At 43.9% G+C, this 25,198-nt stretch overlaps 1 protein-coding gene across 3 annotated transcripts in view; it reads left to right on the top strand.

The window, feature by feature from the left end:
- Positions 1–23,274, top strand: part of HMGXB4 (HMG box domain containing 4) — a 26,069-nt gene extending 2,795 nt beyond the window's left edge. The window contains exons 2-12 of one of the 3 annotated variants that reach the window (XM_004675707.2): positions 2,507–2,603; positions 3,235–3,383; positions 3,636–3,714; positions 3,821–3,934; positions 4,486–5,447; positions 13,692–13,773; positions 14,768–14,832; positions 15,721–15,826; positions 16,188–16,357; positions 20,703–20,825; positions 21,278–23,274. In XM_004675707.2, coding sequence (XP_004675764.1) covers positions 4,554–5,447; positions 13,692–13,773; positions 14,768–14,832; positions 15,721–15,826; positions 16,188–16,357; positions 20,703–20,825; positions 21,278–21,322 — 1,485 coding nt within the window. In that variant the 5' untranslated portion in view covers positions 2,507–2,603; positions 3,235–3,383; positions 3,636–3,714; positions 3,821–3,934; positions 4,486–4,553 and the 3' untranslated portion in view covers positions 21,323–23,274. Of the gene's footprint in view, positions 1–2,506; positions 2,604–3,034; positions 3,049–3,234; positions 3,384–3,635; positions 3,715–3,820; positions 3,935–4,485; positions 5,448–13,691; positions 13,774–14,767; positions 14,833–15,720; positions 15,827–16,187; positions 16,358–20,702; positions 20,826–21,277 lie in introns of those variants that run through there. The other 2 variants (XM_004675706.2, XM_012720601.1) reach the window with 2 other exon arrangements.
- Positions 23,275–25,198: the final 1,924 nt, after the last annotated feature.

The raw sequence follows: 25,198 nt of genomic DNA, 5'->3' as shown, positions 1-25,198 counted from the left end.
GAATCGAACTCATGCTGAAGTGGCTTCAGCTTCTCAGTGCTGTGCTTTAACCCCCTGCACCACCAGGGAGGGCCACATTCCTCTTTTGACTGTTAAGAACCCTTGACTGTTGATGCTAGCTTTGATGCTACCAAAGGGAAGGCTGATCAGAATGCATGTTGTTGACGGCCGTCGACTTCTGATGTTGAACAAGAGATTTTACCCCCATTTTCCTCAGACATTATTTGCCAAAATTCATTTGGCATGAAAAATATAAATTGACATCTCAAATTGTTTCTTGGTCTTATCAGCCTGTGAAAGCTAATAGGACCCATTGATTTTTCTAATGAACTCAATTGTTTAGTGCTGATGGAGGGTCTTGTGACTGAATGGGAATTCCGCCCTCTGCGTCCCTGTCTCCTGCCTTTGGAGGTGGTGCTTCTTGGGTGGAAAGGGAGCGTGGTCATTTCCACTTGAGAAAATTGAAAGCGTAATGCTGGAACATTGCAAACTGGCTATGTTATGTAACTTGCTGCCTTGTGTTTCTGCATGAGACCTGACCTTATGTCCCCATTATTTCCTGTGAAAAACCCTATAATAAGCAGTTTTTCAGTTGATCTTTAAAATAATCCTATGCATTTCATTTCTTTATATCACTCTAGCTTCTCTTACCTTGACCAAGTCTGTCCTAATTTCATTTCTTAGGGAAATGATGAAATTTTTTGTGTGCGTTTCTTTTCTCGATCTTATAAATCATTTCTTGGCAATGCCGCTTTTTCTTTTTCTTTTTTTTAAAGATGTATTTATTTATATATATAGAACTGGGGTACAGGCCAGAGGTGCAGGGAGTGAGAGGCTTCACCAGAGACAGAGTGGGGAGCAGAACAGGCAGGCAGACTGAAATACACTGCTGAGGGGAGCAGCGGGTAGATGAGGAGAGGTCTGCTGCACCCTGTGGGTCACCCCCTGGCTGGGGATCGAACTCTGCTGGAGTGGCCGGGAGAGCTTCATAGTGCTGTGCTTTAACCTGTTGTACCACCAGGGAGGGCCCAATGCTGCTTTTTCTGTTTTCAACTTAGATGAATCTGTGCATTGTATTTTATCTGACTTGTGTGATTAGTAATTTTTCTTATTTAAGTGTAGCCTGTGACAGTTTGCCTTGCTGATCAAACAAAAGTTTACATACCTACCTGAGGGGATTGACAAAGTCTCATTGATGTGACTTCAGCATTTCTAAATCCTATCATAGCAATGACAGTACAGTAAAATTTAAAACTGCAGCCCTGAGCATTTCAATAACTGGATGACAACATTTTCAATACTCTTAGTATACAATTTCTGAGCTAGCAGTCCAGCTGTTTTCCCTGTGGGACCTGGGATATTGCAGTCTTTAAAGCAGTGGAAGCGCTTGATCTTACAGAGCAGCATGTGTCTTGTCATCCATCAAAGGCAAAATGGACACAAACTTGAATCCCAAGAAATTTTAGCAAATTCAAGACAATATTTATAGCATTTATATTATAGTAGTTTAGTAATTCTTCAAACTAGTGAAAATGTTAATAATCATGAACGCTTCATCACCAGTGGACAAATGTAACGCTTCCTTACTCGTGCACATGGCCTTCAAGAAAGGCGCTATGCTGTAGAGGCTGTTGTGTGACCAACATCTTAGAAGTGACCTTGCTTTGCACTTCTGATTCACATAGCCCAACAAAATACATGTAAGGGTTATGCTCCAGTGATCTTTAATAGTTCGATCATGTTGTTTCTTTTTTTTTTTTAAGACGTATTTATATATATATACAGAACTGGGGTACAGGGCAGAGATGCAGTGGCAGTGAGAGGATTCACCAGAGACAGACTGGGGAGCAGAACAGGCAGATCTTTTGAAATACACTGCTGAGGGGAGCAGATGGCAAGACAGGAGAATTCTGCTGTGCCAGTGGGTCACATCCTGGGCCAGGGATCGAACCCTTGCTGAAGCATATGTACCTCGCTTAGCAGTGCTGCGCTTTAACCCATTGTGTCACCAGGGAGGGCCCCAATCATGTTATTTCTGTGTAAATTGCAATATTATGGATTTTAGCCTGTCACCAATCCAGATGATAGAAGCTTGTGGTTTCTACTATAAGTGTATTCTGCCTTCTACACCCTGCTTTATCTGTGCGCTTTGTAACCTTAAATGAGCCTGTCTGACTTTGCCAGTTTTTACCCTCTCTGTGTTGTCAGTCCTGTTGGCATTTCAGAAATTCTCCTTATTTTGAAGTTTTTTAAATATGGGAGATAGTTTATGTATTGCCCCAAATGACAGCTTCAGCTCATAAATCAAATCAAATTAAACCTAGTGCACTTCCTGCAGTTTCAAAACCCCATTATGTTTACAAACAGATTGAGGTGACAAGACACTCCTTTATTTCTTGATGCCCCTTCAGTCTGCCCTCTGCCCTTGGGTCACTATGCAGTTCCATCGGAATGTTGAGAAGGTTGATTTCACATTACAGGAGGGTTTTCCTTCTTTGTTTCTCAGACCTGGTCCTGTAGATGAGAAGGAGCCTGGACACGGCGACATTCTCAAGGGCCTTGCAGGGCCGCCATGGCTTATGATGACTCCGTGAAGAAAGAAGGTATGGCCCCTTAATCTCAGAAACATTCCAAAGAGGGTGTCCTCTTCAGTCCTTTCAGCTCATGAACATAGAGACCAGGACTGGCCACAGCCTGGACTCTCCAGTGATGGTCCAGAGCACTATTATGATACTCGGCCTCCACATCATCCCAGACCGGGCCCATGGAACCGAAAACCAGGACAGGGTTCCAACACGAGAGTCTGAAATAGAAGTCTGGCCTATTGGGTGAGCTCCGGCCGCACTCAGGGTCCTTGCCAGCTCAGTATGCAGGAGTCTGGGGACAGGAGTCGCTCGCTGGGCTCACACAGAGCAGCACAGCACGCGAATGCTTATTCTTTTCAGCCTTACCTCTGCAAGTCTGTGTCCACCTGCCAAATCACAGCTAAGAACCATGTCTGAGGATGCACACTGGGCCTTTGCGTAGCGTGGAGCGTTATTTCTTCAGGTTTGAGTCCTTCATTTGCAGTCAAGCCGTCAAGAAATGTTCTTGTCCCTTTGGAGCTAGCCCTGTATTCCCATGGACTTAGTAAAACATTTAACTCAGAAGTGGGGGGCTGTTGTATTACACGTGTCATATGGTTGCCCTTGTGACTTTCTCATGTCCTTTCCCAATTGAACCTGTGCTTCTTAGATTGCTTTGACGGTGACCACAGCTTTGAAGACATAGGACTAGCAGCTGGCCGAAGCCAACGAGAAAAGAAACGCTCCTACAAAGATTTTTTAAGGGAAGAGGAAGAAATCGCTGCTCAGGTCAGGAATTCTTCCAAGAAGAAGTTAAAGGTAAAAGTCTAGACATTTGAGTAGGGAAAGTTTGAAACTATTCCTGATCTTTGAAGAAAGAAGCATTTTCTTAAATTTCTTTTTAAAATGCTTAAGGAGGAAAAAAATAAACACCTTTCATGTCTATTTTATTATTTCATGTGTTTTACTTTGTTTTCCAAAGTCAGAAATCATCAGAGGACAGGATTGGGACCAACTTCTTTTGCCTCATCATCATCTTTATTAGTCCGTTCTCTTTGGCTCTAATTCCAGGACAGTGAACTTTACTTCTTGGGGACGGACACGCACAAGAAGAAAAGGAAGCACTCCTCTGATGACTACTGCTATGGCGGTAAGGGTGGGAGAGGGCAGCAGGTGGGGTAGACACGTCATGGTTCTTGGAGTCGGGGTAGGGGAAAGGGATCCAGATGTTGCTGACTCAGTGGCCTATTTAACAGGACAGTGGTTCTTGTTCTGAGTGCCGATAAACCAGTTGAAGGAGCAGAGAGGTGGAGGGCTGGTATTTTGGAGGATTCAGCATAGAAGAACAGTCTTCATTTGTGATACACCAGGTACCAGGTTCCTTCTCCCCCCAATCATCCACTTATCTTGTGCCCATTGTTATCTAGCATCCCTCTTGCCATTCGTAGGCTGGGCCTCTGGCCGGCGCCTGTGGGTTACTTCTCAATGGAGTGCGTATCTGCTCACAAGACCAGTTTTTCTTAGCTGTGTTATGCACACAACTGACAAGACTAACCCTTTACTAGAATGGGTTTGTCCTGAGCACAGAAACAAGTAATACTGTGTCTACAGTATAATTCAGATTGTAACTACTCCTAATCCCACAATTCTAGTCCATTCTTCTGGGTTTGCTCTCTTTCGTTGCTTGCGAAGACTCAGTGAAGAGAAACAGCTTTGGCAAGAACTGTCTCCAAGGTCAGAGGCAGAACCTACCAAGTCAAGAGGCACGAGGGCATCATCTTGAATGCTAGGGATCAGTTAAAGGGCCTCCCTCAACTCATTCCTCTTAGCCGCTTCCTCATGTTAGTCGGATGTTTTGGTAAGAAAACTTGCTGGGCGTTGCTTTTGTCATATGGACACTACTTCTCTTGATTATTTCTAGATATTTCGTCTTTGGAATCGTCACAGAAGAAAAAGAAGAAATCCAGCCCCCAGTCTGCTGATACGGCTATGGACCTATTGAAAGCTATCACTTCCCCTCTGGCAGCAGGCTCAAAACCTTCCAAAAAGATGGGGGAGAAATCCGCTTGCTCTTCCAGCCATTCAGAGAGTAAAAAGGAACACCACAAGAAGAAAGTAAGTGGGAGCAGTGGTGAGCTGTCCCTGGAGGATAGTTCCCACAAATCCAAAAAAATGAAACCGCTGTATGTGAACACAGAGACGCTGACCCTTCGTGAACCTGATGGTTTAAAGATGAAACTGATTCTCTCACCCAAGGAGAAGGGAAGCAGCTCAGTTGATGAGGAGTCTTTTCAGTACCCCTCGCAACAAGGAACTGTGAAAAAATCCTCTAAGAAATCGGCTCGAGATGAGCCGGGTGCTTTACTCCTAGGACACGAGTTGCAGAACTTTCTGAAAACTGCCCGGAAGAAGCACAAGTCCTCCTCAGACCCACATTCATCTCCTGTCCCCGAAGGCTGTGGCTCTGACGCCTCTCAGTGCCCGGAATCCCACAGTGCTAACCTTGACCTTTCAGGGCTTGAACCTATTCTAGTAGAATCGGAATCCTCCTCTGGAGGGGAGCTGGAGGCTGGGGAGTTGGTAATAGATGACTCTTACAGGGAGATCAAGAAGAAAAAGAAGTCAAAGAAAAGCAAAAAGAAGAAAGACAAGGAGAGGCATAAAGAGAGGCGACACTCCAAGTCCAAGAGAAGTTCGGGACTGCCCTCTGCGGCCACGGGAGAGGGCCCAGGCGTGCCGGGCCCAGCTCCTCCCAGCACCCCCTGCACTGCAGCCGCTGCAGCTGCCCCTCCCCCACCGCTTCCTGGCCTTCACCCAGATGGTCATGGTGAGAAAAAAAAGAAAAAAGAGGAGAAAGACAGAGAGAGAGAGAGAGGAGAAAAGGTAAAACATCTTTTTAAGTGTGTGGGGGTGGGGAGGGCAAGGGAAGAGCAAGGGCAAGAAGGGTTTCTCCTTGACAGTGGTAAGTGACTTGGTGTGAAGCAGTGGGGTGTTCACTGGCAACTTGGCAAGGTGAGGGTCTGCTGGAGTGATTCAGAATAGACTGTAGACTACCAATGGCCAAGTCTGGTGCAGAAATAGGAGCAGTCTTAATTATTCATGGGCTTTCTCGAGTGGCTCCCCGTTGGGCCAAGCATAGGTTTAGGAATGCTGGCTTGTTCTGTCTGGTACTCAGAATTCATAGAAAGAGCTGATCCTCCTTTCTCTGTCCCTGAGCAGCACTGGGGAAGTTGAGAGGTAGGAAACAACGCTCTGTGCGTTCATTCTGAAAAGCAGATTTTCCAAGTGAGGAGCTTGCTGACAAGCTCACAGCTGCAGCTGCACACGCGCTCTTGACACGGGAGCTGGGTGGGACCGAGCTCTTGACCTTAAGAAGCTGCCCTTCTGTTGAGAATGAGACGTCAGCCACCTTGGTGGGTAACTTGAGAAATCTAGCAGCTGTATGTTAGGGATGATGACTATGTCATTAAAGGTTTCCTTTAAAATACAACTTGTCTCCCCAATATCAAAGTAATATTTTTGTATGAAGTTAGAAATTGAGAAGAGTGGAAAGAAATCAGCGTTGCCACTGAAGGACATTTTCTTGCTTTGTTTATTGACATGTCAGATATCTGAAAGGAAAGCTACTAAAGAAAGGACAAATCAAATGGATGAAGAGTTTGGGGATGAAAATTTCATGTGTGAATATAATTGAGCTGCTGTTTTCTCTGCTGTGAAGGATGCCTTTAAGAAAGCATAGATAATAAAGAGAGCACAGAAAGAAAAAGCAAAAAGACTACTTTCTCAGCCAAGAGTCAACATGATTATTAAAAAAAAAAAAAAACTGGGTAGTTAAATACTGGATCAGGTTTTACTCATTTTTGTGGGTGAAAATTACTTCATGAACTAGCATAAATTTTGTGTAAGATTCTGTTTGTTCTACGTATCTCTGGTGACATGAACTAGCCTTACAGTAGTGCCAAATGGGGCGACCAGGGCCGGCAGTGAACTCTTGAAGCTGAAAGGATTTCAGTTTGGGGTGCCCAGTTGCAGGGAGATGTTTAGGGAGTGGCATAGAAAAGTAATAGGGTGGGGAGCAGAACAGGCAGATCTGCTGACTAGCTGTGCTGAGGGGAGCAGCGGGGAGACAGGCGAGGGCTGCTGCGCCATGTGGGTCACTCCCTGGCCGGGATCAAACTCGTGCTGAAGTGGCTGCACATAGCTTCATGGTTTCATGCTGTTGAGACTTGAGCCTTGTGCCTCTCAGGCTGTCCCCACAAAGTATTTTTGCGTCAGGTATCATGTCTTTTAAACCTGACCTGTGCGTAAGAATTTCTAAGAGAGTTTTTAAAACATAGCCTCTTTCTAAAGACTTTTGTTTCAATATAAAGAGGAACTATTTAGACATTCATCGAGAGGTAGAAAGGAATGCCTCAGGATTAGCTTCCTCTCATCCCCACAGTGAGCAGGCCTCAGAGCTAGCCAGCAGAAGTGTGGCAGGCTCATTCTGCCCTTTCTAAAGAGTTGAACTAGTGAAATAGCCAAGCCATGAGGTTTAGATGTCAAGGGGTAAACTTGAAGAGATTCATCATGTCAGGGTGGCTAGGAGTGTGGGCTTGGGTCTGGGTCCTTGCAAGTGCCGTGATGGAGGATAAACTGCAGTGCTTTTCCATCTGCAAACTGGGGATTGTAAAAGACCAATCGATAGAGTCGTTACGGGTTAGATGAGGTAACACATGTAAAATTGTTTAGGGCTCCATGGTGCCAAGAGCCTCTGGGATGATGCATTTAATATAATAGTTTAAATATTTAATATAATAAGCATATTAAATTTTATATGATAAGTATATTAAATGTAATATAATAAGTATATCAAATTTTCAAGAGACACAGCATTATGTGACATCTGTCAGAGACTTTGTGGATCTTAGTTTACAGGTAGGGTTCAAGCCCTGGTTCAGAGTGATTCACAATTTCAGCATCTTCTGTTACATTCTCTTCATTGGTGCTCCGTCCTGTTGAAGCTGGGGGATCAGCTAGAGGGATCAGGGTTGAAGTGCAGTGGTAGAGCCCGGGGGCGGGGGGGCCGGGGGAGGGCTAGACCGGCTTAATAGGTGGAGGGGTGAGGTGCACAGGCTTACCAGGACTTCGGACTGGTAAAAGGGAGATTGGGGCCCTCTCCCTCCCGGAAGGCAGAGTTTTAGGGTGGGTTGTTTCTTTCTGTTAGTTTTGTATTCTGTGGAATCCTGTTTTCTATGGAGGAGTAATATCCATTTTCCCCTAAAAATCTTCCCATTTGAATGGAAGTTTTTTATTTACATTGGAGGAGCAGGATGTGATGGTATTTCAAATATACCTTACTGATAGTTTTACGAAATCAATAAAAACCCATTCATCCTCACTCAAAGCACTCCCTGTGTGTTACTCTTCAGAGGCCTGCCTTCAGTCTTCTGGACGTTGCCAGGATGTTCACACTTCCTCAAGCCTAGTGCCTGGCACACTAGAGCATTGTTGTTAGGCTAGTAATGCAATAAATTCTGAGGTATACCTAGACTGGAGTAGTGTGACAAGTTCTCTCGGGTAAAACAAGTTGAGCAAACAGAATAAATGGTAAAATTGAATAACTGCCACCCGCTGAGCACTGTGGCTCTCGCTCTCCTAGGCTTGTACGGAACGTCCTAGGCCAGAGGAAACCGGCAAAGCCTGCTAGCGTCTGGGATCTGTCTGTCGACTTGCCCGTGTCTTTGAAGCATTCAGCCACTTCTTTGTAAGTGGCTGAACACTTGGACTGGCATTCAGTGGACTTGGATTCTGGTTCTGGCCTCCTGCTGGCTTTCTCTTGGATGCACCCCCAGGTGCACGTTGGCAGGGCGGGCTTACTGAGGCTGGATTAGGTGAGGCACCGTGCTGCACTGCCATCACGGTGTTGGCTTCGTTCTTAGTCTCACAAAACATCAAATAAACTGGAAAACTTCTTCCTAAAACTTTTTCCAGCCCCATATTTGACATTAAACTAAGGAAGGAGACAACATTTATATGTTTTTTGTTTTGTTTGGCTTTTTCATATAACACTCCACTTTTTAGGAAGCAAACCCCACACTTAACTGTTTGGAAGACACTTATGGGCCAGAAAAAACCCAGGGTCTGCGTAGCGGGACAATTATAAGCAAGTTTCCTGCCGCTCATGTGAGCTCTTCATGGGTTCTGGGGAAGAAACATTGGCCAGTCACATGACCTTCTGACCCTGCTTAATTTGTAGAATGGGAGACTAGTACCCAGTGTACTTAACTTACCTACAAGGGTGTTGTGAAAATTGATGGATTGAATGAATGCATATTCAAACCTCTCTACACAGCTCTCAGGCTGAAGCTTGTTCAACCCGTATTTTTTCTGCACTGAAATTGTGCCAGGCACTTGCTGGGTGAATGAGATACATCGTTCTATCTGAAGAGCTTAGTGCTAGAAAAGGAGTCTGTTGAACCTTAGGAGAGGATACTAAGGGTGTGCAGGGGAAGCCTGGGAATATCAGCCAGAGCTTCCTGGAGGAGGTATCTGAACCGAATCCTAACGCCAGGTATGAATACCAGGTGGGTAGTCGTAGTGGGCATTACAGATAAAGGATGAAAATTACTGAGGACCTGAGGCGTGACAGGGCATTGGCTGTTCAGAAGGCCACCAGAAGACGTATAGCCAAGAATGTGTAGAGGAGCAAGACTGCAAGGCCTGTTTTCCCAGAGGGGGTGGTAGAACCGAGGAAGAGTTGCTGAACTGCTTTAGTAGCTGTATTTAGTGTGGTTTTATTATGTTTTCAGCACTGCACTAAGTTTATATTTGGGATATCAGTGAATCGTCATAAGGTGTAGGTGTAATTATTCCCATGTCACAGAAACAAGCTCAGATAAGCTTGTTTAACCTGTCGTATGACACAGCCTAGTTTAGTTGTAGAACGGAAATCTGAACCTAGCTTTTCTGATGGCGGCTTCCATCTGCTGTTACTTTATGAGAGATGGCAAAGGTAGAGTACATTTTGGCTTAAGCAAAAGCTTTGGTGTAGAGGTTTTTACTTCTCTGGTTCCCTTTCTTCAAGCCAGCGCAGAACCAGCATCTCAGTCAAGACAGTTCAGAAGGGTCTCACGGCTACGAGGACCACTCCAAAGCCAGGCTGCCTGCGTTCCGGTGCCGGCCATGCGTCTCCACAGGTTGAGGTCTTAACGCTTGTATCAGCGACTGGATTGAGTTCCTTCATCAGTAGAAAAAAGCAAAGATTTATTTCTCAGATTCCTAAATTGCGTGTGCCTTAATCCCAAACGTTTTATCCTTGGAAGCAGGTTCCTAGCCCAGAGTCATAGATGGGCTGGCAGAGGTTGTTGAGTGGTCTAGGTGCTGTGGTGAACATCATCAGCTGTTCAGGGTTCCTGCTGTGAAATTACACCTCGGAACTTGTCATTGAAACTAGTCATAAAATATCCAAGTTCTCAAAATGTTAATTAACATTTTGTTAAATTAAAAGAGAGTCCCTGGTACTCCAGATGCGGCCTCTGTGATGATGCCTTTGGGGAGGCCTGGAGCAGAGGCATTGGCCCTGCAGTGAGAGTCACCGGGAAGTGAGTGTTGGACAGGGGGCTCTGAGGTCAGCCATAAGATGAGCGTTAGTGGTCGGTTTCTCTTCACAAAGCCCGTTAGGAGATCCCGTGGTGAATGTGGGAAGATTCGTCCAGCAGAATGGCAGCCCATGCAGCGGGATCTTTCTCTCCTCAGCATCTGACGTGGTATAAGCGGCTTATGCTCAGGAGCCATTGCTTATTTTTAAATTTGGTTAACTGCAAACATCAGAGTCATACTTGGGTAGAGAGCTGTGCACACTGAGGCAGGTGTACAGGACCATCTGGGGAAACAGGTGTTCGTTCCTGTCACACTCCAGCAAGTAAAGTATGCTCTAAAGTGCATATCCCAGACTAATCAATTCCCTCCCCTCCCACCTCCTCCCTCCCTGCTGCCTTTCATCCTCTCTCCCCTTCTCTCTGGTGTGGCCAGCCACATATTCTCTGCTCCAATCTGTGTAATGCCGCCTGGTCGTGCAATGGGGCAGTATTTGGAGGGCAGAGCCTTGGAGCATTTGAGGAGGTGAAGCTGCTACTAAGTCAATAAAAGGTATTAGCACCCAAGCCCCTTGCTGTAGGATGTCTGAGCGGGACTGGCCTCGCCAGAAGAATACTAAAATTAGGGCCTGAGCTGTTGAAGTGTTTGAAGTGAAGGCTTTGCTGCTATTTTCTTTTTCTGATTTAGGTCAAATGATGTTTCACCCTATCCTTCACCAAAATTTCTATTTTTGAAAAACCTTGTGTTGACTTTTTGGATGCCTCACCTATTTTGAAGGGACATAGAAGGAATAGAAAAGAATTTACAGCAGCTTCCTAATTGTGGAGTAACAGAGCACCACCCCCTTAGTCTGAAACCACATCCAGAACACATTCTGAGAATCAGAAGTTCAGACGGAGCTCAGCAGGGCTCTGTCTCACAGCTGGGCGTGGCCAACCTGCTGTCCTCCAGGCTTGAGGTTCTGCAGGTTGTCACCACTCATCCGGGATGTTGGTTGCATTCGGTTCCCAAACACTGCCAGTTTACACCCTTAGAGTAAACAGTCGTCCAAGTTTTACTACAGGGAAACTATAGCTCAGAATGGCGCAGACTGGCACCATCGTAGGCGTGTGGGCAGAATTCTGGCTTAGGTCTCTTAGGCTCTGAAGCTGGGCTCTCCATTTGGCCACATTGTCTGGTTAAATCCAGCCCCCTCCCTCCTTCCCTCCAGCCCCACTGTCGCAGCTATTAGCACATGCTGTGCCCTGTCTGCAACCATCAGCCACGCTTCATCCTGCCAGTTCTACCCAACCTTCGCATCTGGGTTGTCATTTCCTCCAAGGCTTTCTTTGACGCCACCATTAGGTGGGGTGCTCCTGTCACGCATGTCCCATGGTGCCCAGCGCTTGCCCCATAGGTCCATCCGCGTTTCTTGTCATGACATTTATCTGTGTGTTAGTATATGTGTCTGATTCTTGACCATAGTATCAGTTCTGCCACTATAAATGTTTCTTAATAAAGAAACTTTATTTTCCTGTTGTCCTTGAATTCTTAGTCCAGCTTTTCCTACTTTGCCATTGAAATACTTTTAAAGCATATGTCAGAAGCGTCCACTTCTCACCGTTTTATTCCAAATCACATCGCTGGTGTAAGGTGAAGCTGGGAAAGGTGGTGGGCCTTTCAGCTTTAAATCTTACCCGTCAGCCACCATTTCATTGCTGCTTAACAGCCTTTGAGTAAGACATGGACTATATTCAATATCATGCTAATAGACACTAGTTCGTTTTCTACATAAGTAAAGTCTTTTATTTGAGTTACCAAAGGAAACCCCTCCTAGGTATGTGATTTTTAGATAGAATTATTGAGCAAGAGTTGTGTTTAATTTTGTAAAAGAGGTTTGGATTTTATAGTTACAGATAGCCTTGTGGACTCTAGCAAATTAAGCTTTTGTGACGTTATGTCATACTTTGGCTGTGTATATATAGGCTTCCTCAAATTACTCTTTCGCCATGTATTCTAGCAAATATCAGGCCTATGGGTACACTGTTTCAGAAAGGTTAGTCTAGGATACTTGAAGCTAAATTTGTACTGAAAATATTTTTACATGCAAAGAAGTATTGTTCCTTTCAAAGCAGTTATTTTGGAGGTGTTCCAGGAATGTTTCCATGCTTTACAACAGTTTCAGAATTTGTTTGTTTTGCGATTAAAGTCAGTCATTACATAAACTTTTTTACTGGCAAGTCTTTAGCCTTTAAGGGTAGTTAAGAATGAATTCAGGTGAACAAAGTGTGTGATTAGGCTTAGGTTAAACCAAGATGCAATGCGGAAGTCATCAGCAGGACTGTTATTTATTGGCTTGCTTTGATCATAAAACCTGGCTCTAAGGCACATGCGAGTTCCCAGGAGCTTTTATGGCGGCAGATGTTCGTGCAGAGCATTAACTTCAGGACTCGACAGGACTAGGAGGCGTCCTCTCCCTCCCTGGGAGATGGAGGGTCATCGTCATGTTTCAACTCACAGATGAGGTTTTCAGTGAAGTGGTTCTGGAAATGTCTCCATTTGTTAAATAAAGATTATGAAGGGAATTGTGTAAATGATAACTTCTTTTCTGTAGAAAGTAATGTTTTCTTCCTTTGGCTCATAACACATAACCCTGGAAGTCAGCCTACAGGATTAGGTCATCTTGGTGTTATAACTGGTCTAGTTGTGGGAGCCAAGCCAGACACTTTCTGAGATTCATTTTTTATTCACCTTTAAGATGAGAGGTTTGCACAGATACTCTCAAATGTGGCTTTTAAGATAGGAAAACTTAACGTCACCTCAGTCTATGGGTAGTTGCAGAAGGGTATTTCATAGTATGTAACACAATCTTTCATGTCATATACTCCTTGAACTGGCTTTAAAAACACATTTGCTTTTTGTTTCTCAAAATTTTTGTTGTGTCTGGAACTATCCTAATACAATAAAAAATAAATATTCTTCAAGCAGTGCGGAGCAGTTTGTTGACTTGAAAAAAGCTCATCTTACATTGACTACCAAAGAATTGTCTTTGTTTACTTATTTACCTCTCACCTTGAAGCACAAGAATGTAATAAGTAAAATAATGGTGAACTACAAATGATCAAAGCAGCAGCATGAGGACAGTTTTAAAATTAGCAATCAAAACCAAAGGAACAAAAAGAGCATGGACTTGACCCCAAAGTTCAGAGGGAAATTATATGGTTCTTTGAAAGATGCAAAAGACATACCGAGGAGAGGTGAAGCTTTTCTTACTTAGTTCTGAAACAGGTAACATGGAGGGGTAGGTAGGAAAAATGAAGGGCACAAATCATTGGTCTATAGTTGCAACCACCTGAAAAACCTGGAAGTGATTTAACATGTGGTTTCTACCTTCTAGAAGTGAAAGAGATATGTATCTTTCTCAAGTAATGTGGATGACACGGGAATGGTCCAGTTTGGGGAAGTCAGTCCTCTTCCCTTTATGAAAAAGTGCAGCTGTCTTCTATTTTGTTACCTTAGAGTCTCATATTCTGACTAAGCCTCCCCCTGTTCTGTTTTCCTGGGCACTAGCCAAAAAAGAAGAATATGTCAGCCTACCAGGTGTTCTGTAAAGAATATCGTGTGACCATCGTAGCTGACCACCCAGGTATAGGTAAGAACATTTCTTTCTCTTTTCCGTTGTATCTCCTGGTAACCCAGTCAGCAGGTTCTTTTCCATATTATTAAAAGAGCACAATCTCATGTTCTTCTGCAGTTCTGCTTCTGAGCTGCTCTAGGCCAGTCACTTCGGATTTTCACCTAGCTCAGCCCATGCATAAAAGAGAGAAGCCTTCTATGTATAGCTCTTCAACTGATAAGTTGGGAAACTGAGTAAAATGAAATGTTGTGGAATCTATTGCATAGATATCCAGTTTACTTCCAAGATTCTGCAGTTGACGTTGTCCTTAATCTGGGGTTATACAGTGATTTGTATTATGTTTTTCATAGTTGTGTCTGTATTAGAAGTTATGAGGTGACAGAAACACTACCCCACAGACCTTGGGCAAGTCACTTAATCACATTTGCTTGATGTGTCCAGTAGCTTCCTGACCCTCTGGGTTGCTGCGAGGCTCACGAAAAGGGCCCTGGCGTTTGGGTGGAATGCGCTGCACAGTGAAGCCTGCTTCTCTGTGGGTGGAAGGGCAGCATCACCCCAGGGCTGCTTCTGAGCAGCTCTAGGCCAGTTCTTTGGCTCTGAACTCCTGGAAGTTCAGTAGAACTCCAGCATCTTTCATTAAATTATCGGTAATACATTTTCTTCAACCTCAGTTGATAAGCCCTGTGTCATAGGATCAAATTAAAGGACTTTAGAAATGTGGTTAAAGGATGAATCCCAAAGAACAGATGTGAATGAATTTGAGGCTATTTCATAACCACTAAAACAGCCCCTCTTGCTTGAAAAGAAACAACTAAAGTAATGGAGTTTGGTGTGGCCCTGAAAGAATTTTGTGTTGTATCTGGTCTTCCGAACCTTTTTCCCAGGGAGATGGTAGGATACTTTTAAAAAAAAAAAAGTCCAGATTTTGCTCTCATCTCATAAACTTTGTTTTTAAATAAAACATTACTGTATTGTTTTTAAATAAAACATTACTGCTATTTCATGGCAGATTTTGGGGAACTTAGTAAAAAACTGGCTGAAGTGTGGAAGCAATTGCCAGAAAAAGACAAATTGGTAAGTACACTTTCGTACAAAGATGTTTTTCATTGCTTTATGCTTCTAAAATGTGTGATTCTCCTGTGGACCACCCAGCTCTCGAACTGCTACGATGGGAGACTGAGTAAAATGAAAGGCTATAAGGCATAGTACATAAATATCCAGTTAACCTTGTCCTTAGAAGCTGGAGTTGCAGTAAGGTGATTTGTATAGGGCGTAGTGGTCTCTACATCAGAGTCCTTGCTGCACACACCCACGTGTCATCTGTGTGTGATCTGAGGACAGGAAAGTCGTCCACTGCAAAGCATGGGGGCTGTGTTGAGTAGGTAAGCAGGTACCAGGTCAGCATCCTCGTCACGCCCTGCCAACAGGGACCCTACCTTCAAGAAGCAGTAAGACAGTGAGAAAGTTATGTTGGAACCTCACATTCGCTGTCCACTTGGATGTATGCAGGTCGTCTAGAAATTAGAATTACCATCTTGCTTTCAAGTACAGTTCATCAGAGTCAAACAACTAAAATATTTTTCACCCAGGTAGATTGCTTTTCACTTCTGTTTTCTTAGGCATTGTTTTCCTGTGGTTGACATCGCCAACCAGCAGGTCAGAAAGTAGTTAACCACGAAGACCTAAGGCTGAGCCAGACGTTCATGCCGTGATTTTTACATTTCGACCTTAGAATGATCGAAACATCAAGGTTGAAATCCAGTATAGCACTGAGGAGTGTTTGTAATCCTCTGCTGGGCTGTTGCTATCTTCACCGCATGAAACCTGTTCAGTGACTAGCATCTTAAAAGTTTTTGATAGTTCTCTCTGTGTCCCCTTTCTCTGCTTCATTATATGTTCCTCTGATGATTACAGTTTACTTTTTTGTCCCTTTTCATTTATTTTGCCCCATTCTGATTGCAGATTTGGAAGCAAAAAGCTCAATATCTCCAACACAAGCAGAACAAAGCAGAAGCTACAACTGTGAAAAGAAAAGCATGCAGCTCAGAAGGTCCCCTGAAGGTGAAAGGTAGTGACCTTAGCTCTCGTGGGCTTGGCATTTCTTTCCCCAAGACAGCACTGTGAATCGCTTCCTTACTGGGAAATTAGGGGAGATGACTGAATATTATAGGTGTCCCAAAAAAGTCTTAAATCAGAAGTCGGTGAGCTTTTCCTATCAAGGGCCAGAGAGTAAATATTACATGCTTTGTGAGTGATATGCACTCTGTCACATATTTTTTATTTTCTCTATGACCTGTGAAAATAGGCCAAATTGGTGCACAGTCTGTAGTTTTGTTTGTGCCTGGTACAACTTGTAGAAAAGGAAGAAAGTCATTTTGGTGGCACTCAAGGCCTGGGAGTGAGCATTCACCTCTCATCTCTGTTCTCAGCTGCTTCTGCAGGAGTACTCTCACCCCAGAAGAAATCCCCCCCCACCACCATGCTGTTACCAGCGTCACCAGCCAAAGCCCCTGAGACCGAGCCCATTGACGTGGCAGCCCACCTCCAGCTGCTGGGAGAGTCCCTCAGCCTCATCGGACACCGCCTGCAGGAGACTGAGGTGAGCGTGACTGCCACCCTCTCCGTCTCTGATGCGCTCGGAGCCTGTCCCTCATTCCACGTGTTTACTGAGTGACTGCTTTATAGTTGATGCTCTGCACTCGGTGATAAAGGCGACCTATGGGGTAGAACCATCTCCAAGTGTCCACCTACTCGCTCTCAAAGTTCACACTGCAATTATGACACCAAAAGTTGGAATACCCTATTCCTTTTTTTCCAGTTATACTGAGATATCATTGACATAAAACCCTGTCATTTAATTTTAACTTGCAGAAATGCAATGGAAAAGTAAAGTAAAAATCTTGTGACGTTTTAGTCACTTTACTTCTTTGAAAATAAGAGTTTGAATTTGTGCATTTCTACACAGTTTTGAATCGGCTAGACGAGACCTAGGGGGTGCAGAGCCCTCTGCACCGGCAGTAGGCAGCAGACGGGGCGGGGGCGCTTCGTCGCTGTCCTGGCACTACAGTGCCTTGTGCCTTGGGGGAGCTTTGTTCGAAAGCTTCAGTCAGCTTCAAAGCCACTTAACCTGCAGAGTTGTCGTTCCATTTCTGTTACCATATTCAGTTTCTGACCTTATCGCCCCTTGGCAGACTCAGTGCTGTGGTACTTCAGTGGGAACCAGCGCCCATCCAGAATAGGATGTTTCTGCAAAGAAGTCATCCTAAGCTCCTAAAGCTATGTTTATACCATGTCCTTGTAGAAATATAAAACAATTGCTTCTATGTAAAATTTGAATGTTCCACAACTAAAAGAAAATGGCCACAAGAGATGGATGAAACTATTATCTAAGTGCTTTGCCCAGTTTCCATAAAATACTAACAAGCATCCCAGTAATTGGTGAACTTCCATATAGTTTCATTTTTTTAAAAAGATTTATTTATTTATGCACACAAAACTGGCCAGAGCAGGAGTTGGGGGAGGGTGAGAGAATCCACCAGAGACAGAATGGAGAGCAGAATAGGTAGATCCACTGAAACACTGCTGAGGGGAGCAGCAGGTGACAGGAGAGGTCCACTGTACCACTTGCATCAGCTCCCCAGCAGGGAATCAAATCCATGCTGCAATGGCTGGCAATAGCTTGACAGCACCAAGACTTGACCCCTTGCACCACCAGGGAGGCCCTAGTTTCAATATTTAAATGGATTTAGATAGCTGCAAATTTTCCTGTGATCTTTACTTACGTTTCACAGTTAGACATTCTTAAAATTCCCTTAAAAGTTAGAAACAGGGGCCCTCCCTGGTGGCGCAGCGGGTTAAAGCACTGCACTAAGAAGCTGAAACCACTTCCGCATGAGTTCGATTCCCGCCTGCCCCGGAGGTGACCACATGCAGACCTCTCCTGACCCGCCCGCTGCTCCCCTCAGCAGTGTACTTGGTCGCTCTTCCTGCTCCTCCCTCTGTCTCTGGTGGCTCCTGCACCTCTGGCCTGCACTCTAGTTCTGTATGCATAAATAAATAAATCTTTAAAAAAAAAAGTTAGAAACAAGGCCCTCCCTGGTGGCGTGGCAGGTGAAAGCACAGCATTAAAAAGCTAAAGCCACATCAGCGTGAGTTCGATCCCTGCCCCGGAGGTGACCCACAGAGTGTGGCAGACCTCCGCTGACCTGCCCACTGCTCTCCTCAGCAGTGTATTTTGTCCATCTGCCTGTTCTGCTCCCCACACTGTCTCTGGTGAGTCCTCTCACTGCTCCTGCACCTCTGGCCTGCACTCTAGTTCTGTATGCATAAATAAATAAATCTTTAAAAAAAAAAGTTAGAAACAAAAATAATGTTTTATGTGCCTTCCATAGTCTAGATTTTCACTGTCTTTACATTTAGTTTAGCAAATATTTGTTGAGTGCCTAGGCATTATTCTAAGAACTTGGAGGGATAGAAAACTAATCCCCTTCTGGTGACACCTGTTCATCCAGAGGCTTGCCTCTAATTGGTAAGATAAAATGTTTACATAACTAGTAAATTGAAATAAGCAGCTAGCTTCTTTGGGGAGTCATTATGAGAAATTACATATAAAGGGAAAGAATTTTGCTGATTTTCAGTTCACTTTTTTTTTATTATAGTCTTATTGAGATACAGTTTACATACCATAAAGTTGACCTTTTTAGAAGGTAGAACTTAGTGGGTTAAAGTGTTTCACAGCATTGTGGACCCATCACTGCTATCATATTCCAGAACATTTCGGTATCCCTAGAAGAATTGCCATTTCTATTAACAGTCCCTTCCCATTTCTCACCTTACTCCACTTATTCTCAGACTTTAGTTACGTGCATATATCCTTATACTTGGGTATCTCTGTCTACCTCTTACGCTATTTACTTTATTTATTTATATCCTTAGTATACAAGTGTGATGTTCTCATTTTTTTCCATTACACATCAAAATGGGTATTAGATAACAGAATAATTTTTGTTTACCTATATGCCACCTGAAACTACTCACTGCACTTTAAGGAACATTGATTTACACAGTTTGCAACCTTAAAGGTTGACTACCTGAAGCCCAATGTGTGACTGTACAGTTCACACACTGCTCGTGATGGAGCTCAGCTTGCCTCCCTTCTGTAGCCCTGTCTCTGTGTGAGAGAGCCCTGTCTGCTCTGTGTCCGCTGAGGCGCAGAGGTACAGAGGGCAGAGCATCGGGAGGGTCAGCCAGGAGAGCCTTTGTGAAAGGGGGCGTGTGCAGACTGGGCAGGCAAGGCTGAGGACGGCGTGTGCGCTGTGGAGGTGAGGGAGCGAGGCTTTCCTGACAAAGAAGGCGGCCTTCATCTCTGTCTTTGGATTCAAGGTCGTCTGCAGACATGAGTGAAAGGAGCCCCATGTCCAGTCTAGCCAGGTCTTTCAGGTGGTTCCAAAAAGGCTTTGTTGGAAAATGGTTTTACTGCTAAAGTGATGAAAAACTGTGCAAGGTGAGGGAAGGAAGCAAATGAAAGCTCGGCTGGGCCATGTCACACAGGCTCAGCATGGCTCTTCATTCCTGCCGTTGAGGACTGCGGGGGTGGTTTGAGTAAGAAGGGAATGTGATCAGAGTTTGCCTTTGTTTTTCTCTATCTTCTATTTTAAATTGAGAGTGAGAAAAGTCTGGAATTAGGGAATTATAAAAATAATCTAGATAAACAGGATTGAATTTAATAACAAATGTATGTCAAGAACTTACTGTGTGTAGAACACTGGTGGTTTGTGGAAGGGTAGAAAAAGGGATAGGACATGGTTCCTACCCTCAAGGAGCTTATATTCTATTAGGAGACTCCGGCTCTGATTAACTGTAAGGCAAAAGTAATGAAAAAACAGTACTGATTACTAATTTCCCTTGAATATTTCTTCAGCCTGCTGTGGGTCAGAGTGCTTTCTATGGATTCTTATATTTAATTCACACTGTAGCTTTGTGTGGCAGAATTTTTGTTCCCTCTGTTCTGTAGAAGCAATAAACAGGCTTAATGAGGTTAAATAACTTACTGTAGAGTTCAGCTCTTCAAATGGCCTTGAATTTGGGGGCATGACCTTATGGCCCACCCTCTTACACCTTTATTGCCTCCCCTGGCAGGAGAGGCCGGGGACATGGCAGGAGGAGGAGGAAGAGAAGAGCAAACCATGGCCAGGTCTTGGCTAGACTGAGCAGTTTTATGAGGAGAAAAGGTGCTAGGTGGGGGGGCGCCCATTTGTTTTACAGCATGTCCATTGAGAAATGCCCAAATGGGAGACTTAGCATCCAGCCAGAAATGCAGTCCGGAGCTGAAGATGTGGGTAGTTCCTGATAGCATGTTTACTCAGAAGACTACTGATACCTTTCTCACAAGGTATTTGTGACTACCAGACTCTGAGACCTTTGGTGCTCCTGTAGCAAACGCACTCGGTGTGGCTTCCCACATTGCAAACCCACCCCAAGAGCTTCATTTCTGTTACCTCCCCAGCCCCTCTGGACTGCTCCTGCTATTAATACTCTACTGTGCCAGCACACAAAGTCAAATAAGTGGAGAGGGTATGTGTGTTATATTAAATGTTAATGTGTTGGCCTGTGGAAATCTCAGTCTTCATATTTGAGCTCCATTTGTGGAGTTTATAAGAAAAATGATTTTGTATACTTGTTTCCCACAAATCTTCCCAGAAACTCTGGATATCTTTACTATTCCTGTTAAGTGACTTCCCCATAGAGGGTAAGGCGATTTAGGAATATAGGAAGGAAACCTGGGAATGTATTACAAAAGTTTTCATTTTGAACAACTCGCAGTTATCCAAGCCAGTATTTTCCATTCCTACTGCACGTTTATAGAACTGCCTGAGCCTTAAAGAACCACGTGAGGAAGTGCGCCTGAGAGAGCCATCTCCTTCCTCTAACACTCTCCCTTTCAGGGCATGGTGGCTGTGTCTGGCAGTTTGTCGGTGCTTCTGGATTCCATTATCTGCGCGCTTGGCCCTTTGGCGTGTCTGACCACACAACTACCTGAACTGAACGGCTGTCCCAAACAGGTCTTGGTGAGTTCTCCCTGGACCCAGGGGAGTCAGAGAGGCTGAGCCCTAGTGAACCTGTCAGGCCTGAGCCCCTCGGCCTGACAGTGCTGGTAGTGCTCCCTGGAGCCCACGGACGCGGTGCTGTGCTGTGGCATGCCACGCTTCTAGTGGCCCTGGAGTTCTGCCTCATACCAAAACAGCCCTTCGGGAAGGGCACTTTGGCCCTTGAGTACCATGCCGCCTCAGTTTTCCTGTTAGCACTTCTGTCACTAAGAAAGCAGGGGTTCTCTGCCTCTTTCGGCCAGGATTAGTGGACAGAATCTGCAGAAAAGCTCCTAGCATTAGCAGGGACATTCTCACCATTTGCTCTAACTCTAGTTTTTTCTTTCTCATCTTTCTCTCCTCAACAGAGAAACCTGTCTCATGAACTTAGAAACTCCCCTTCAATTGAACCTTTTTTTTGTTTTGTTTTGCAGTCAAATACACTAGACAACATCGCTTACATCATGCCTGGACTGTGACAGCAAAGGCTCTTGGGACAGAAACCTTATCCTATCCCATTGCTGGTTTGTGTGTATATGACTGTTCAGATCCCTTCTCTGGCTTCAGGGTGTAGGTTTTAAATTTTATATATAGATACGTACACACATACATACATATAATGTATAGTATATACATAGGACTATAACTACTTTGCTTTTAATCATTTTATGAAATGGCAAAGGTGGTGTGGCCAGGAGGAAGTCTCGGCGTGAATAGGGGCTTAGGGTTCCTTTTTCTCCTGTGGTGGGTAACTCTGCCTTAAAAATCAGTGTAACTTGGGACTGGGGGCTTGTTCTGGGTGCCAAGTGCATCTCTTTATGGACAGCTAAAATGTGATTTTTTTTTTTCCGTACTCAGTTGTACCTCCAGACCCATCACTGACCATTTGCCTTACCTGTCGTACGGTCTGAAATGTGTTAGGAAAGATGATGGGAAGATGCCCATTGACTGAAAGTGCAGAGCCTTTCATCTTGAGGTGGCTGAGTTATTACAGTGGCTTAGGTGGACCTAGCAGGGGTTTGGTGCAATTCCTGCTCAGCAGGCGTCCATGTCTCAAAGTGCATTGTAATCATTGGTACCATTGGTAACCTCAGCAGAGACCGAGGAGTTGTGTGCGCCCTGTCAGCTTAAACACCTCGAAGAGGGTGAAGTTGTCACTGTCCCTGGTTGAACCACATAGATTATTCTAAGCTGAATATTCCAGAATATTCCATCTGCAGAACCAAGAGCTGGGTGTGTTCCACTGGTTGCATTCACGTAGCCCCTGAGTCCTCACAGGTCTGCTGCTCAGCTGCTCAGTGGTTGTGGGCAATGAACTTGCCAGCGTGGCTGGGTTCATTGTGTTGGCACTCCCATGAGCACGCGCTGCGTGGTGTTCTGCGGTCCGCACACGAGTGAACTGCAAGGAAGGCGGTTCTCATGTAGGATTATTTATGTGCGCGTTTGAATGTATGATTTAATTATGTGTATTTAACTCTTTAAAATCTCCTAGATTTTAATTTATCCTGTAAATTTCTGTATATATAATTTAATAACAAAGCCTCCACCAGCAGCAGCATGTGGAAGACACAGATTTGTCATTTTTGTTCCTCCTTCCTTTATCTGGTTTCCTCTGAAAACTCCATTTACATTTTAAAGTATTGTGCATCAAAAGGAATCATTATGCTGAGATTTCTCATTCTTTAAAAAGATCTTCATACCCTTCAATAATGTGAAAAAGTTAAATAAAAAGGAATGTTGCCATTCCCCGTTCCCTTATTTCCAAAGGACCAGACTTTGCTTCCCAGTTGCGTACAACAGTTGAACATTTCAGGGTGGTTTTAACTTTGGTGTGAGAGTCCCTGCCAGCCAACTTTTCTTGTCCAGGCCTAGACAAACCACAGCATCAGAGTACGTCTTTGAGGACAGAGCAACCGTCCTGTTTTAGTTCTTCCCTTCTCCACACCGGTGTGGGCACAGGGCTGTTTTTTAAAAGCAGTTTGGCTGCTGAAATGCCTTTCTTAGCTCAGCACAGTTTTGAGATTAATCTGGGAGACAGAAGGAAATGGGACTATTTGGGAAACAAGAAGAGCAGAAATCTGGGTTTGATTCCACGCGTTAGAACCCGTATCATGCCTCCTCTGTGCCCGTGGAATTTCCGCTTTGGCACAGCGTACCAAGGAGGGGCCTTGAAGACATGGACTCAGCTGACATTGTCACTTGTATCCATTCATGAGATCCTGATGAGGACCTGCTTTTTTGTTGTTTTCCTTTGAAGTCCAACCCTATGTATTTGTATTTAAAATTTGTACACATTTGTATAATAATCTGTACCTTGTGGTATTTGGTACTATTAGAGAAAAAACTTTGGATTCAGACCTTGCAGTTTTTATATCATTGTTTTATTTTGTTTTTTAAATAAATCTTAGTGGTTTGGTCCAAATCCCATTACAGTTGTATAAAGAAATAAAATTTTGTACTTATATTATTAAAAATCACATTTTTAATATTTGTAGTCCAGTCTCAGGTATCTTTTCCCTGCTGTTAACTAAAGTTGCTATGAAGTTATAACATCTATATTTTACCCTCTTAAAAAAAAAATCAGTCTGGAATTGAGGTCAAGTTTCTAATCTTAGCCATAGCCATTTTCACGACATACATCTCACTATTTCTATTAACTTTTACATTACAGAGGTTCTTGTGTTCTCTTTTTTGCAAGCCACAAACCCAGTGACTCTTGGTAACCCAGTGACTATTCACTGGCAAATGAAATTGTATGTACATTCAAGTTTTAGCCTAACTCAATGACATATCAATCTTGTATAAGGGTAGCATGTGCTAAAATGTATTGTTTTTTTCGGTACTCTTAGTAGGGTTGGATAAGTCAATCATCACCTCCATGTTTCCAAGCCTGCAGCTTGCCAATTTGACATGAATGTTTAGAACATTACAGTGAACATTAACTATATGGAGCTTTAACGTTCAAGTCAAAAATATCAGTGCAAGCACAAGGCACTAATAGTCATAGTGAAATATTAAGAGTGGTCAAAAGGCTTAAAGGAAGAGGCAGCAAGCAAGAAACCGCTGTTACTACTTACAGATGATATGCCTGCCTGTTGTCACAAGCCTCCCAGAAGTCTTTAAGTATTATCCCCTTCACAAATGAGGGAATGCAGAAGCAGAAAGTACTTTGCTACATTTTTACAGCTGGAAGGTGCAAGTCCTGCTCTTCCATTTTGGAGGTGAGGCTGAGACAAGTTCACCTGCCCAAGTCCGTTTCATGCTGAATGACGTGTACCTCATCAGACTCTTTGATGTACCACATTGGGCAAATGTGATTGTAGGAGAACTGTCTTGAGCCTTTCTCATTGTTCACCTGTCCTTATGTCCTGACTTACCGTGCCATCCTCACTTTTCTTGCCATGCTATTATCATCTTTAAACTTTGGAGACGCTATAGTTTGACTTTTGTCTGAATGTGCTTTAGGACATAATAGATTACATTTTATGCAATTTGTCAATATTATAGGACTTAAAAGGTTTAGCAAGATAAAATATTGCTAAAATACTTAAAAGGAAAAGTTAAGAACAGATTTTTCCTAAATGTTTTCTCCTTATTAGCACATACTTTTAAAACCAGGCTTTAATCGGTTTTGTAGTATACTTGATATCTGTCTTTTACATTCTTACCTTGTTGGCAAATCCATGTACTTCCATTTCTGATTTGATTCTACATGAGATTACTGTAGGGTATAATGCTAAATTATACCCATACACCCCCAAGCAGTATGTTTAAATGAAGAAAGAAGTTATCTGACATGAAGTTCATCTTCAATGAACTGCCCCTTATGGTCCAAATAACACTAACGAGCACTTTCAGTGTCGTGTTCATTATTTCTAGACACAGCCTGGACAGAGTATCCCAGCCTTCATCAGGCATCGATCCTAGTGTGGTGGGGGAGCACAAGCCTTGGCATTATCAGAACACTTCAGTGTGCCGGCATACATAAGTTCCATAAAGTCTATACTGTACAGCAAAGGAATCGGGCTCAATGGTGGTTCGCACGGGTTAACACAAGCGTAATTGAGTACTCATTCTGGTTTTACACTATCCAGAATTTTGTTTAGTCAGTACTAACCTTTCAGATTTAAGAATCACAGACATGACCCATAAACAGTAAATGGCCTTGGAGTGGCTCGAACTATAGAAGCACTGGTTATTGTATCTGGTTGTGGGTGTCAGAAGGGGAAACCTGCCTTGTGTGGGGCAACAGGGAGGTGCTTCAGGAGAGGTCACAACTGCAAGGCTGGGAAAAGCCTTTGGGATGCTGTACTTGGAGGAGTAACTGAGGTTAAAACGTCTTTTCTCAAAGGAAC

The sequence above is a fragment of the Condylura cristata genome, unplaced genomic scaffold (genome assembly GCF_000260355.1).
Source record: "Condylura cristata isolate star-nosed mole 26May11 unplaced genomic scaffold, ConCri1.0 scaffold00004, whole genome shotgun sequence".
Taxonomy (NCBI): Eukaryota; Metazoa; Chordata; class Mammalia; order Eulipotyphla; family Talpidae; genus Condylura; species Condylura cristata.
This window is presented reverse-complemented; position numbering and strand designations above follow the sequence as displayed.